The following is a 16,979-nucleotide window of genomic DNA, read 5'->3' on the forward strand; positions in this document are numbered from 1 at the left end:
AGCGAATAGTCTTATGATTATAAATGGAATCAAGTTGAATAAACGATGGCAAAAAATAGAATAAAAACTCGTATTTAAAAGTGACAACGTCAACACAATTTCATACAGTCTGTTCAATACACTGTTTAGTTACTGATTGAATTTCTTTTATTACCAACTCTGATTTTCTTGGTGTCAATAATAAGTCATGGACCAGTTTAATGAAACTTTCAATTAAGCTTAATTCTCAATAAAATCGCTAAACAATCAATAGTAGATAACTCTGCTTTTATGATCTGCAATAATTTCAGTACAGTTAAAAAATATTAAATCTGTGTTCATTTTTCATAAATTTCTATCTCTAAAGTATTGCCTTGAAGAGCACTCTTGGTATATAACTCCTCACTCCGCCAGATCTTTGGGGTGATTATCCCTCCACCTGATAATCTCACCTCGCATCATTTAACATAGCAGGATTATAAACCGGGAAGATATACATGGCGTCTGGAACCATCAAGAGTAGACGTATGGTAAAGATCGAGCTCCTGGTAACGAGAACAGATAATGGTGACGAAAATCTGTCTCCATGGTGACTGCTTTATCGAAAGTTTAAAAAGATTTATAAATAAGTATTTCCATTATTTTAGCCTAAGATTTTTGTGTTTTATCACAGATCAATTTCATAATAATGGATCCCATTAGCTATAACAAACGTGATAAATTCCTTAATGGAATTTGAAGTATGACTAAGTTATGATGTAGAATTTTGGTATTCAGAGAGACAAAAAGCAAATGTCAAATTATTTGCTTTGTTTTTCAAGTTCATGAAATAGAATAAAACCTGTCATAATTGCCTGTAAGTTCATTTCTCTATTGATTACAAAGTCAATGATCATCGCAAAATAAAATCTAGTGCATTTGATCATGTATAAAATAAAGTAGACATAGAAATGAATGAAAACTTGACAGGAACGATGCAGAACTAGAGGATATAAATGAATCATCTACCGTTATCACATATCCTTAAGTAATTCTGACTCTTTCATAATCCAGCTGCTGATTTCTAATATAATAAACAACATGGTGTTATAAAGAGGCCGCTAAGTAAGTCAGAGAAATATGTGATGAGCGAAAGATTTAATAGTCACTCATTATTCGCAGTTGCGATTTCAGTTATCCCCCTTCTATTACTCAATTCAATTACATTTCACCGGGCTATTTTTCCCGCGCTTTTGACGACACCGAAAGATGGTGGGCCTTCCACTCAATTCAGCCCTTGCTCAGGGGTCTAAACCAGATTAAGTTTTAGAAGAGGTTCCTAAAAATGTAGGTTGAATAGTAAATGAATTGTCATCTTTGTCTTCCTTTCTCGAGAAAATGCTTCTATCTTGGAAATTGTCATGATGTAGGCATCTTGATTCATCAGATAATTTTTAGATTTATTGTCAGCTTATTTCATATTTCCGTCTGTATTGAAACAAAGATCTATTACAATTTTTTTTCTGAACAAGGAAGCAAATAAAATAAAAGGATGGGAATAGATTAATACAAATGTGGAATAAAGAAGGAAAAGAAAGTAAATATACTATTTAATATTAAGAATTAATTTAAAGGATAACAATTTTCTTGAAGAAGAAGATATGAAGAAAAGTGAAAAAGAAAACAAGTGAATATAAAGAAATGTATAAGAAAAGAGAGAAAATGGGAGGGTTATGATAATTTTAATTGAGAGTTTATAAATGTTATCAAAACATTGACAGCAGGTTTAATATCTCATCACATATTTTTTTTTCTTTTTGGAAAAGAGGTTTTCTGATTTGATGATAACAATTTGAAATTTATTCTATCCGTCATTCAAAGCGTAATTAGAATTAACATCATAAAGAGGTCGTTTCATCAATCAATATTTAAAGTAAACGTTGGACATTATAGTCGAAATCACTTTCGTCATGATATACCATACAAGACGTCCTTATGTGATGCATACCGAAATGATATGTTAACCAGGCGCTGAAGATCCTGAAGAGTCATAGCTATACAATTGGCAGATGATTTCTTCTACTCTCATTTGTTCTTGATCTCAAGGGGGCCTATCCCCGTCTATGTTTCTGTGATTAATCCAGTTAAAATTCAATCACACTAAACAGTGAAATCGGCTTAGTCGCGGTCTCTAATCAGTTAAGTGGCCGTAGAGAGAGGTCTTGTGCATAACTCGCTTGAATCACTTCTGACCGAGTGTGTGGAAATCGTTCCAACGAGTACCAGTCGTTTTGGGATATGGCCGAAATTAGGGCTGCTGAAGAATGCATCGGGGAGTGTAGGCTTCAATCAGAGCAGTCTCAAATTAGTACAACAGCCCCCCCCCCCCGCATCATTCCCTACCATTTTAGGAAGAAGAACCAGCGAAGTAAAATGCCCTTTCGACTGTGGAACAAGCATCACTGGATTTACCGAAAATAAGAACACATATTTTTTTATAAAGTCCTTATGATCAGACTGAGTTTCCTTGCAAATAACACTTAATTGTTAGAAATGACAGAAAAATTTTCTCAAGATGTATTTGTAATGTCCTTTTGTTAAAGATGATCTATGACATAACAAAAATAACAACTAGGTATGAATAAACACTTCCAGTTTCCCAATGAAGCAGATGGGGTGAATCGGTCATATCTATTAATGAGAAATTATATTATACTAGTCACCATCGCCATGATCGCAAAGCATACCTTGCGGTGAGCTCGCCATATTGTACAACCATAAAAAATCCAAATTATACAAACTTTTCTTTTGAAGAAACGATGTTAGATTCCTGAACATCGCATACCACTACTTTTATTTAGCTAGCTTTGAGCGATTATTAGAGAATCTTTTTTAATACACGCCTCCATACGTTTACGCTTTGAGAGACTGCATGGGATCTTCTTTTGCACTCTTATGTGCAGTTTTGTGTCATTATAAAAGGTTGTATGTCTATTTTCATACAAAAGCTGAAAAATGAGCGTAAAGATAACAAAACAATTTTTAAAAATTAGCGCAAGGGTTGACATTAGTATAACTTACGTATTGTTTACTCTAATGTGTGGTGATTGCTGTATTTTTGTAAATCTTGTTTTTTGGGGTAAACTTAAAGAGACACCTTTTGTCTCGCCTGCATAACAGAGCGAGACTATAAACACCGCTTAACTAAGGTTAAGTTTTTGAAATGTCATCGTAACTTAAAAAAAGTATAAGGACCCCGTCCATGAAACTTGGACATAAGGGTAATGGGGTATCACTGAACATCCTGTCTAAGTTTGAGGTCGCATGACCAAGGTCAAAGGCCATTTAGATCAATTAACTTTGGCCATGATGGGGGTATTTGTTGAATTGCCATCAAAATTTTAAAAGTTTATAGATCTGGTTCATAAGACTTGGACATAAGAATAATCAAGTATCACTAAACATCCTGTGTGAGTTTCAGGTCATATGACTAAGGTCTAAGGTCATTTAGGGTCAATTGGATTTTATTATCATATATGAATGGTGTTTATTGTGAATAATTATTCTATAGTCATTTTCTAATTTAGCACTTCTGCTCTTTTAAATCATAATGCAGGCGAGACTGCCAGAGGCGTTCCATATGTTTTATTTCCTATTTGTTTAATATGCGTGTTTCAGATATAGATATTGGCATTGGTAAATATCTAAACTAATTAAATGTTATAGACCATAAAGGAACAATGAAAATTACAACTTTCTAAAACAAAATTATCCGAAATGAATATATGACCTTTTACTACAAACCATTTCATACCCCCTTTCATTACCGACATAGCTATAATACCACCCCTCTAGCTATGGTTTAAAAGTGCGCCTGCACTTTACAGCGATCCCTGAAATAGGTGCGTCTCTTCTTCATATAAAGACTGGCTCTAAATAGTGCATTGTAGAAGTACTCACCCGAAGTCAATCGAAATGCAGGGATAAGAAGCTTTTCATGTCCCTTCGATGTCCAACTTTTCTAACCCATAAACATTTCAAAGATATTTAAAGACGTGAACTGTACATTCAACTCTGCTAAACGGTCATTTGCCTAGATTTTTTTCTTTCTCATACATTTTTATAGAATAAAATGAAAACGTGCATTTGAATGCATTGGGAGTGGTATCTATTAACAAGGTATTATGAAATTTTATACCTGAGATTTATAGTTAGAAGTATTAAGTATTAATCATTAAAAATCTTGAATAAAAAAATCTTTATCAATTTCAAATATCTGTTCGACAATTTTCGCATATAATGCGTTTTCTATGCAATCCTGGTACATTTTACATTTACTAATCATCTTTATACAACAAACATAAAGAAAGAAAGCAATTAGCTATTGCGTTTCGCATATATTTTTGTCTATACATTAAAATGTGATACCCAATTTTTAGTGTGTATGTTCGTGTGGGAGAGATGACCAATTATCCTTTTTAATGTAGTTCTTATCTTTCAGTTTGATTTGGTTCGCAACGAGATTCCTTTAATTTACAACGTTTATATAGTTCAAATTTCTTTACGTAGCATTATCATAATGATATGAACTTTAGCGATGGCTCACCTGTGTTTAAGGGGGGGGGGGCATGTTTAATATTTTAATCTTTAAATCTGGGCGATTTTATTAATCACACATCAGTACAAGCTTTTTTTTCCAACGTCTTCCCTATGCCATCACTATTCTCATTCTTTTCTTTTGCTCATTCATTTTTTCATGTAATGGAAAATCATAAAATAGTGGCCCCACTTGCCCCTTCTAGAAGCCCTTGGTGCAAAGATGTTCGTAAATTGGTATAAATGATTTACATGGCCTACCAACATCACACACCCACATACACACCCTCTCACGCACACGCGCACACACCAATGCGAGCACATACGCCCACACTCTAGGTGTGTTTATGCTTTCATTGCGGAGACAGAATCAGCGCTTTCAAACGTCGTTTCAGAGCAGGAAAGCGAAGTCAAATTGGGCGCGCCCTTTTTTGAAAGTTTTTTTTCCGAGTGTTGTTATGGTCGACTATTATTTTAACTTAGAACAATTTCCGATCTTTTAGTAATTGCATGGAGCTACTTGACATAGCCATAGACAATTTTCACCTTGATTACACATGATGTAGAAAACATGAGAATGAGGCACTAAAACGGAAGCAGATCTTGTAAAAAAAATGGTACCTTTGTGAGTAAATACAATTTAGTCATGAAGTCAAAATAGAATTTTATAACATGTTGTGCATTGCTTTAGGAATAGAAAGAAATTAAATCAAAATTCTAAAAAGAGGGCTATGAAAACAAATAAATTAATGTAATAAGAAAGGACAAAGAAGGTAATTTCCACTTGTCGGACCTTTCAAAATATAGCAGTTGTATATTAAAGATGTACGATTGGAAAATAAACTGTTTTAAATGTGTTTTGAAGGAAAGTTGCTTTGTTTTTCTTTTTAAAATCGATATGAAATTGATAAAATGGACTTATGTGGTTCTATATCATCCATCCTAAAAATGAAAGATTTTATTCTTCTTTTCTTGTGCACACCTTAGTACGAAAAACTGAGGTCTACATTCCAGATTCCCATTCCACAAAAAAAGATCAAAAAGCAATTTTCTTGACAGATTTTGAGGCTTTGTTTCAAATTTCCCCAGGCCAAAAAGAGTGATTGCTTGTAAACATTCCTCGATTACATTCAATAATAATCCATCGTAGTATCTCCAAAGAAATTTTGAAGAAAGAAAGAGGGAAGGATTAAAGTGGATCAATAACGAAATCAAATTTAGAGGACTAATAAATAACTTGATAGCTTAGGCATGATACATTGTATAACGTTACGATTCACTCACTGTAGTAATAACCACTATATTCAATCTTGTAGTTAGGGCTAAACTCAATCAAGTGCCCCCGGCAACCACAGCTCTTCTCCTGAAAATGCGGGAATGAGTATCGCTATTTGCTTCAAACCAATTCTTCACAGGTTCAAATCTCATCTAATCGCCATTTAATTTGACAAACAAATGGGAAATATATATCGAGTTTTCTCGTTTGCGCTTTTCTGTTTGCCTTCTCCCCGCCGCAGTTGAATCCAGGGGCAAGGCAAAGAAAATGAGATTTAGCCAATCATTCTTAACGCATCATATCCGAATTTGAACTGGTTAGGGGGTAGTAAACTAGATTATTCCTATGATTCAATTGGTTCAATGGAGACATTATGTATAACGAAGTTTTGGCGCACTTAACTTGATCGTCCGTTCGCCGGGACAGTCCCCGCTCGACCTACGCGCCGCAATGGGTATACACATGTATCGTCCACACTCACAGAGTTGTTCAGTGTTTGGAAACGTAATTAAAATTCGATATTTACAGGCTTGGGTCCACCGCAGTCAGTTTGGACGTAGATTCATGAAAAACTGTGCGGTGTATTGGTAATAGACCTGATATTATGACCAATTTGACGAGCGAAATTTGTCACCAGCAAAACAAATTTAGTTCAATCAGGTTTTTGTCGGTCGAGTAGGTCTTGGGTTAACTTTGCAAGGTGTGGGGCTGTGGCATAGGTGACAGTCTCTGTGTTTAGGTATGTAGCTTGTTGTATTAGTATGGTCGGTCTGTCCTGATTGAGGAATTAGGAAAATATTGAATTACCATTGACCCAACGTAGGGTTAATGTACGAGCATTTGAATGGAAATTCACTTTGCATTGAATAAAATAGCTTATAAGGTATTAAAGATTAAGGAAGAAACATGAATGTATAACCGCATTGAGAAAAAACTTGTTTCATTTTTACACGAATAAAGAAAAAGGGAAGATTGAGATGAATGGAAATATGATATAGTTATTATATATATCTACATAAACACTGTTGAAGATTCAAAGAAAAAAATCAAAGCGAACAACAATTGTGTTCGTAACCTAATAACGATTAGATAAAGAGATGACTGAAAAACTAATGGAATGATGAAAGGAAGAAAGAGTGAACATTTACCATTAATACAGGTGTTACTTCTTGATAAGAATCAGTGACTTTAATTCAGGAAGACAGAATAAAATGTAGAAGGAATATTCTAAGATGATGAAGAATTTCTGAAAGGACAAAATGATAGAACGAAGACGAAGGCAAGGATGGAGAAATAAAAACAAGACGTGTTGAGCCATGCGCGAACCCAGGGAAGAAATTGTTTACCAAGCTGGGAGGTTTGGTCGACCGGGTCGATAGTCTCCGCGCCTTGCACTGCCCCGAGGTACACAGGTGCCGTACCGCTGCCTGCCAACCCGTGGCATGACCGGCCTATTGACTTTGGCCTATAAATACGCACCTCTCCTGCACATTATACAAGACACTGGACAGCTACCAATACTATCTGCAACCGCAAAACATCCCCAATCACCGTCAACATCCCCACCACCATCCTCATCATCATCACCATCGCTCATCACAATGTATCAACACCTTGTACTGGTGGATATTGGAGGCCGGGGAGCTAAAAGGCGCGCGAACTAGGATGATGATAATTTGAAAACATTTTGGTTTGTCATCGGTCTTGCGTTGACACGTTGGCTGTCGTCTGTCTGATCGATACGTTTGTTCAGATTTACCGCCCAATTAAAAACAGCTTTAGGACTTGTTGTCATCGCACTTTCTTGTCTATGGGCCTCTGGAGAAGTACACACCCCTCTTCGTCATACTTACACTCATACCAACAGCAAAATCGGTCGCTAGATGATGACATGACTGCCACTTTGCTCCATTTACTTAAGTTTGATTTATCGGCCTCTTTGTGTCTTCTTAGAGTTTGTTTAATATAAACCCCATCTCTATTATTCTAGGGCAAAATACATAGTGGTATAGTCACTCAATACAAGTTCTATAGCTTAGCGTTCTTAGTCTTAACAAGAAATCACTCAAATTATTTGAAAAAATGTCTTTGTTAATCTTCTTCTATGTATTTTTCTTAATTACCTCCCAAAGAAAACCAACCATTACTTTAATCGACATCAGTCTGAAAGCAAGGATGTCAACTTTGTTAAAACGTTTCATCATCAGTACATTCATATCTTCTTAAGATCGTTGTTTATACGGATATGACTATGCGTAATAAAACGAGCAAAATCATCTAAGTAATCGATTCAAAGTATTATACATGAAGATCTTCATAATATTTTTACATTTGTTCTATGCCATAGCTTATGTATCCGTTGTATCTATGCATCGATATTATAATATCGTCATCATTATATTCGTTTTGAGAAAAAAAATATTAACATACACAATCATTTTCATCTGCATCCTGTACATAAACATGAAGTTACTATTCAATAAAATTACATTGTTGCTATCCTCATAAACATAATTATCATTACCAGGTACTCGTACTCATCATTATCTTTAACTTCATACTCATTTTCACCACCACCCTCATCATCATCATCATCACCTTCACCATCATCATTATCATCATCATCATCACCTTCACCATCATCATCATCCACATCATCATCATCACTTTCACCATCATCATCATCATCATCGTCGTTGTCATCACCGTCGTCGTCATCATCATCATCATTATCGTCATCATCATTATCATCATCGTCATCATCATCATCATTGTCGTCGTCGTCATCATCATCATCGTCATCATCACCATCTCATCATCATCATCATCATTATCATAATCACCATCATCTTCATCATCGTCATCATCATAACAACAGAACCAGAATCGAATGCATTATAATGACCTGACTAATCATCAAATAATTGTTGTCATCCTTGTCATCATAATTACCATCAAGCACACATAGTCATCATCATCATCTTTAACCTCATTCTCACCACCACCTCCTCCACACCCACCACCACCACCATCACCACCACCATCACTACCACCACCACCATCATTACTATCATAAATAACAACAACAACACCAGAATTTTCTGTATCATAATCATCGTCATCAACAACAAAGTCAACAACTTAGACAGCAACAAATCATGGCCCTGGGAAGCGGGAGTGCTGGGGGTCCTGAAGCATCCCCAATATTTTCCTTGGGGGTGCTGCATGTATAATTCTCCAAAGACAGGTACCCCCATGTATTCTGGAAGGTGTGTAAAAATTGGGGGGGGGGGGAATGTGACCAAAACTGCCTTCAATTTTTTAGTAAAACCTTTTTTTGGGGGGGAGGGCTCTTCAAAATCTCGGGACCAAATTAACGTCCAACTTGTTGTGAATTTTTTTTTCTTTCTTTCTTTTCAAATTTACATCAGCACCCCAAGTAAAAACAAAAATCGTTCTCATGGCCCTGCAACAATTGCACCATTATCATCATATTCGTCAATACCGTCCCCACTACCTTCACGAGCTCAAAATATTGACTGTTACAGAACCACCCTCCTCCCATTAATCCCTTTAACTTCTCCTCATCATCACCCCCATCATCGCCTATCACAATGTCAGCCCATCTTGGGCGACCATATTATGGGCGGTTAGGGAATAACCAGAAGTGTTTCCCACTTCACAACTTCACACAATGTCATAAAAGAAAGTCTAATTTTTAAGGGCAAGGAGACTAAAAAACCCAGTGGCTTTGTACTAGTCATGCTTTGACACGTTGCTTGTCGTCAACCTGATCGATACGTTTGTTCAGTTTTCCCGCTCAATTAAAAACAGCTTTAGACGGCGTTGTCATCGCACTTTCCCCATCGCAGTCTGCCATGATGGAAACTTGTCAGGCAAGGGTTAAGGTTCGGTCTGAACGCTGATGAACTTTATAACATCCTTTCCTTAAATAATAACCAAACCTTCTTATTTTATAAGATCGTTGGATTCATCACTTTATCCTTCATGTTCTTGTCACATACAATCCTGTTTATACAAGATTATTGTAGTTCCGAAACACTTAGAGTGTCATAATGGGATACATATTCGCATGTAATATATTTCCAGGTGTTCATTGTGATTTTGTACTTAATACATAAACACTACCAGAAGTGACTACAAGATGATAAGTGTTATTCAATGATTTATAACAGTAAATATAAAGTTGATAATAGAGGGATGATGAAAGCTTTCAAAAAAACAATTTTTGTTACCTCATCATCATCATATTTGATCATGAATTTTGAAGTAAACATTACTACGGGATCCCAAGATTCTGTAAGGATCCTTCTTGAAAGTTCATGTTACATGTACTTTCAAAACTTCAACCAATCAATTCTATCTTATTATTGAATATTTCGTGATTATGCAATGAGGTAAAAGAAACATATAATTTCAATTTAAGGAACATTTTATTTCAACCCATGAAGAGGGATGTATAGATCGATTTATGCTCCTGGATGTTTGCTAAAACTTGGACCCCTTTTGCAACATTTTAGCTATAAAGAAAAAAGTCGTATAAAAAGTCATATATTCTTGAAACCCTGTTCACACTACAGCTCTATACATTACACTAACATAAACTGAAATAGTTCCCCTGTATGTGGCAAAGTTATAATGAAACATCGGGGGCTTTCAGAAGAATGTGAAAAGAAGGAAACTCTCTTTGATTATTCCTTATGGATGTGAATGAAGCATCTATCGAATTATCTGGGATCAGGAAAGGTTATGAAGTACGGAGGCTATAGAATAAGTCGACTATTCTTCCTCTTTCGTGAATGTATTCTAAACCACCCCTCCCTCTCTCTCTCTTTCTTGTCTACCCTCCTTGTCTTTACATACTTGTTTCAGGTCTTGCCCCTCTTTCCTCGTCTGTGTATCTCTATACTCGAGTCCTTCTTGTCTTTCATTTTGGTTTTCATTTTTTCTATTGTTTATTGTCATCTCTTCTCTCTTGTCCCTTGATTGACATGTCCCCCTGAAGGATGCATCAGCCCGCCTTCCCGCGCATTTCCAGATGTCCAAACAACCTGTCTAGCCGCACTCCAAGAGATTGCCGCCCATCCCCTCCCAATACTTACACTTTGCAATGCAAACCAGCTCATTATTTTTATAGTCGACACGTAATTGTTTTACCCTTGCCGCCCTAGCCCCACCACTGACTGCCGTTGCTGCTACTTGCTTGGGATGGGGCGACTATGTACTTAAAGTTAGGTGACGAAAAGAAGCGTCGGAGCCAGCGAACCCATGGGGCATCGCCCTCATACATCGACTTTAAATCACAAGAAATGTGTCGAGGAAGAACTGTAGCAAAGATTATTACCATGAGATATGAAAAGGAAAAGAGAAGAGATGGCAGGAAAGAGGGGATGAAGAAGGCAGTGTCTTGTGTTTTCATACCATGTAATTGGAATTTGACGAAGCGAGTAGTTTTAATCAGGCAACAATGATGAATTTCGCTGTTCTCACGCCGATAGCTTTCCATCATCGATCTTTGCGGCTAATCAGGAGGATGGTTGTAGAGCAGCGAAATCGCTCATAGATCGAGAGCGAAATACCCGTGAGCAGTTCCGATACCAAGTTTTGTGAGTAACCAAATACGTTTAAAGCGAGGTCAGGGGATGCACTAAGAAATATTGATATGATCTGTATAGGGTTACATACGATAGTACTTTTGGCGATGTAAAGGAAACCACCCGATACCAAAGAAACGATGCGAAAAAAATCAAAGTCATTTGAAATTGATTCTACAACGCAAGCAAGCACGGTGGAGGGAGATAAGGCTAAGATAAAAGTCATATTTTGATAGGGGAAAGGCCAGTGGCGAGTTTATCATTGCAATCGTTTTAATGGGTAGCGAGTCTCTTAACGATTCTTTCACATGAGTAACACAGAATACAATCGCTATAAATTGATTTCAGACATGCTTGGAGGCAACTTGAAAGAATCATTTCATTTTTTCTTCAGATGTTGGTTGTTGGAATCGTTTCAGGTACTTTGTTCCTTTGAAGGCAGAATAATAATCTCTGGTGGTTTTAACGATTTATCTGACTGTTTTGATTTTTATTTATTTATTTTTCTTCTACATAACAATATAATATAACATAAATATAACAAACATATTTTAACAATAAATCAGGCATATCATTGAACATAAAGTCAGGAGCAAAAGATGGATTGCCATTGTAAGCAAAAAATGCTTGAAAATATGACAAACCTAAACATATAATAATTACATAATCATAATATGAGCAGACTGAATGAATATGAGTTATGAAAGTATATATTAAGTAAACAAAATCAAATAAACCAACACTTTCTATAATATATGATCAAGAAGAAAAATAACGATGATGGTGAAAACGAAGATGAAGATGATGATGATGATGATGACTATCATTCTGCTATCGACGATATTATTTTATTTTTGGTTCCAATAAAGTAACTAAACAATTATTTAGTTCTTTGTCATTTTTTTTTAATTTTTCCATTCCTAAAAAAGACCCGTTGAAGAGTGTCTATTTGAAATGCTTGTTTTTTTTTCCATTAATCTGTATCCTTTTTATTTATTTATTTTAAACGGTTTATTACAACAGGGTTTCTATAGCAGCTGAAAAGCCGAATTGCATAACCCTTTACAAAAATTTACATAAAAATACATTCAACATCAAATCGAAATTATACATCATAAGAAACAGCAAAACACATAGAAATGTTGTTCATCATGTTGGGGACGCATGTATTCCATATGACATGCATCCCCATCATGTTAAACCAAAATTGAAAATATGTGTGGCCCAAAAGCATTTATTAACTATAATTTCTGACCAACCAGAAAGTAGCATGGAAAGGAAGAAAAAAGGAAAGGTTACTAGGAAAAAGAGAGATAGGGGGAAAAGGAGAGGTTGTGAGCAAGAGGAGAAAGAGCGAGAAGATCTGGGGAGAGGGAGGGAGTGAGAGAGGGAGAGAGAGAGAGTGTGTGTGTGTATGTGAGTGTAACAATGAAAATTTCAATACAATACCATACATAAAGGCACTCATGATATGAAATCAACATTTTGTTTCATAATATTTTATTGAATATACTTGTTCGTCAATGTTTTATTTTGCAATAAATATGTATATAAATGGATTGAAGAGTATCAAGAAAAAGTAATTTGCGAAAAAGTTTTTTTTTATTCCTAGAAACTTGTTTCATTTTCCCAAAAGAGTTCCATAGCAATCCTTGTTCAGATATTTTTTTTTTCAATTCAATTCTTTAATCCATTTCCATTCAAACATAATACAAAGTAATATAAAGTAATACAAATCAAATACAATTTTACAGACGAGCATTCTTACTTCGTAAAACAAAAAACAGTATAATATTGAGCATAAACGGAAATGAGGGGGTCCACTATAAGCGTTCTTTGTTCCACGTATCCGTGCGTTTCTCATCAATATCTTAAAGTACTTCATTTATAGTCGCCTTTGTTTATACGTACACTTTTTGCCACGCTTAAAAAACCTGTTTCCATTTGACAAATCGTTTTTTTTTTAAATAGAGTGCAAAGACTGTTATTGAACATTCATGATTTTTACCAGTGCTATGGATATGTCTTTTTACCATGTTTTAGTACTTGTCGTAGTTAATACATTTTGTTGTTACAATATTAATGTTTTTGTACTATCAATAGAGCCCCATTTGAAATAAGCCTTTCGGCTTTCATGGGTTATCCTGTCAAGGTATTCTTCTCAATTATTGTATCTCATATAACTTGTGTGATATTCTTGACGAATAAAATCAATCATTCAATCACAATCCATGCCACAACGCATATAGATATTAATCACATATTTGCTTTGCTTGTATTGTTAAACTGAGTTTTTTAATCGTCAAATCGTCATAAGGGGATTTTTTTTTCTCCTGAAGATTTCTCTCGGTGGTTTTCACCGACAGATGTTATAAGCTACTGGAAATCCTAGTATTTTATTGGCTCATAGTACTTTAGTAGGTGAAAATCACTAACAAACTGTTCATGAAATACTCCCCTTGACCATATATTCGGAATTCTATCAATGCTGAAATCAATTATGACTGTATGATTAGAAAATATATAATCGGTATCTTTTGTTTTGTTAACCAGTGATATGTTATGCTTGTTTATCTTTTTTTGATTGATTGAGCATGGAAAAGTTGGATAATGAGGAAGAAATTGTGCGTGTGTGTGTGTGTGTGTGTGTGTGTGTGTGTATGTGTGTGTGTGAGGGGGGTGTGATAGTCAAAGGGGAATAGAGAGAGAGAGAGTTTAATTGAAATGGTTTGTTCAGAAATTTCATCGCAGCCAAAGTCTGAATTGCGAAATAATTTACAAAGTAAAACACAATTATAATATCAGTTATCAAAACATGACATGTAAAAAAGGAATCATTGTTATAAAGTGAAATTAAAAAGAGAATAGGTATATGGGATAACAGTTATCTTAGATATTTGAAACCATAATTTAATTATATGACGATTATTAAGGTGATATATGCTTGAGTAAAATAATAAATTTCATTAAAAAATGCTTGAAATTATTGTTTCATTTTTCCAGTAGAGTTCAATAGCAAACCATGGTTCTATTCAAAACCCAAATGCATTTGTAATTTTGTATTAAACATTATGGTCATTTATAATTATGCTACCTTTAATATATATTTTTATTTACTTGATATAATTTAGCCCTTACATCCGTGTCTGCTCAGTAGTAAGTCATCTGTCAATATATGTTTTGAATGCCTATATTTTTTTTATTTACTCTTTGTCTCATCCTGTTCCTTCGGTTCCATCTGTTCCTTCTATTATTACCTGATTACCAACGTCAACAGGATAACATGGTGCCACAACTGTGATAGATCTATATTCGATTTCTGTAAATGCTATAGTTAAGTAAAATGTAATAAAGCAAGAAACGTGTATATCTGTCTTTCTGTTAAACACCATAATATTAAAAAGAGGCAATTACCACTTTGAATAAGTTTGCACCTATAAAGGATAATGCATTGTAAGAAAAGTGTAAGGAATAAAAATACGAAAAAACTGCGCATCATTAAAAATGCATCACATTAGCAATGTGAAAGAAAATACTTTGATAGTTTTTTATTTTATAACGTTGCACCCATAGAAATGTGAAATAGGTAATAGTCAATTGAAAGACATGCAAGAAGACTCTCACATAAGACATTTGAGGGAGTTACAAACATTTATCTAAAGCTAAATGCATGTGATTAAAGTTGCTTGGATAGGAAGGCATTCATTTACAAACATAATTTTTTGTTTTATGTGCAATAAATCTCTTCATTAAAGTTTGCACTAAAGGTAAAGGGGAAAACATATTCAGGTGAAGGTTTATTAGGGTTGTTGTCTGAATTTGAACGATGGTGACGCTCTGTTAAATCTAACAATCCTGCGTGATTGAGGACGGGTCAAATACATTGCAACAGAAGATTCAAGCTTATGAATGACATATCAAAAATGAAGTGCTGGTAAATGGTAATTAAAAAGTATTTGATTTCAAATGTATTCCTAGGGTCCAAACATAAGCGAGTGCATTTTAGGGGTATAATCTGCAAACGGTTTGAATAATTATCTGCTGGGGTGAACTTCTTGGTCAATTTGGCTGAAAGTGCATTGTTTCCTGTCTTTTCGGTCTTAATTCCATTATGGCATCATGGAAAAATATCCTAACTATCTAAGAACATAATTAGATCTGTAGGATATCTAACAGGAAATATATTTTTGAAATAGCATGCGCCACCGCTTTAAACTTTTATGGCTGAAAGAAAGTATACCAGTCAACCGTGACCGTGCATCAGTGCATCAGTTATTTAACTGCCCCACCACCAATCGAAATATATCGAACTACATTAAACGTCTGAATAGACCAGTCCTCCTTGGTCTATCAAAATATAGATCCAAGACCAAAGACCGTTCTTAGACTCGTACAGACTCCAAATTCAATGATGGTACCAAACACTTCTGATCGATCAAGTACCGACGGACTTTTACGACTGACAGCGTAACAATGAATCATGGTTTTATGTAATTCTGGTTCATGTGGCTTCTTTTCATTAATGGTTGAACTTTATTATGTGTTTGTTTATGTTCTGATATTGTGCTGAAGTGCAACAAGCTATGTCACCAGGTGAACACTGTGAAGTGACAGGTGCACTAGCGTACCTACGGGGGGGGGGGGACAGAGGGGCAGTCTGCCCCCCCCCCCCTGACGAGCCACCACCCATGCAAAGCCACCACCCATGCATGTTTCCCTGCCCCCCCCCCCCCTGACGAGCTTAAAAGACCTTTTTGCACCCCCTGACGAAAATCTTGGAAAATCCTAGGTACGCCAGTGGACAGGTGGATGCAGATTTGATAAACATGGGGTCATAGAACTTGATTTCTTTTCCATAAGCATCTGACATGCAAAAAACAATAGGGGTTCCTTACCAAAAACCAAATTGTGTCCCTCAAAAAACAAATCAAAACAAATAAAAATCATACAGTCTAAAAAGGAGAAGAAAAGAAAAGGCGATGGAAAAAAGTGGACTCCCAAAGTGACCCAATAATTTAAAAGCTAACTGGAGGTTTCACTTCAAAAAGGGAGGGGGTACTTTTAATGATATTGAAGCAACATATCCACAATCATTGGAGGCAAAGGTAGGGGTACGTGCCCGTCGGCCTCCTTTCATCCGCGCCTAACGTGGCTAAGATTGCTCCCACCGAATCGTTGTTCACCAGTCGGTGAAATGTACTTTATCAGAAGGAGGAGGAGGGGGAGAAGAAGAAGAAGAAGGAGACGAAGAAGAAGAAGAAGAAGAAGAAGAAGAAGAAAAAGAAGAAGAAGATCATCACCGGTCACCATAATACAATTACCGCAACCATCACCACCACTGCCATCACCCTCATCATTATCACCATTATCATTATCACGACACCATCATGATCCTACCAACATCATAAAGTATCGTCATCTTCTTTACCACCACCATCATCATCATCATCACTTATTCTTTTTCTACTCTTTTTTTAAATCTTTCTCCGAAGGAGGTGTTTACAATGACGATTATTCAAAGAAACTTTGCCAAA

At 35.6% G+C, this 16,979-nt stretch overlaps 1 protein-coding gene across 1 annotated transcript in view; it reads left to right on the forward strand.

Annotated features, from left to right (window-relative positions):
* Window positions 1–16,836, forward strand: part of LOC135157764 (uncharacterized) — a 31,202-nt gene extending 14,366 nt beyond the window's left edge. Inside the window, exon 3 of the mRNA XM_064114600.1 lies at window positions 16,654–16,836. Coding sequence (XP_063970670.1) covers window positions 16,654–16,836 — 183 coding nt within the window. The remainder of the gene's footprint in view (window positions 1–16,653) is intronic.
* The last annotated feature ends 143 nt before the right edge of the window (window positions 16,837–16,979 follow it).

The sequence above is a fragment of the Lytechinus pictus genome, unplaced genomic scaffold (assembly GCF_037042905.1).
Source record: "Lytechinus pictus isolate F3 Inbred unplaced genomic scaffold, Lp3.0 scaffold_19, whole genome shotgun sequence".
In the NCBI taxonomy this organism is placed as follows: domain Eukaryota; kingdom Metazoa; phylum Echinodermata; class Echinoidea; order Temnopleuroida; family Toxopneustidae; genus Lytechinus; species Lytechinus pictus.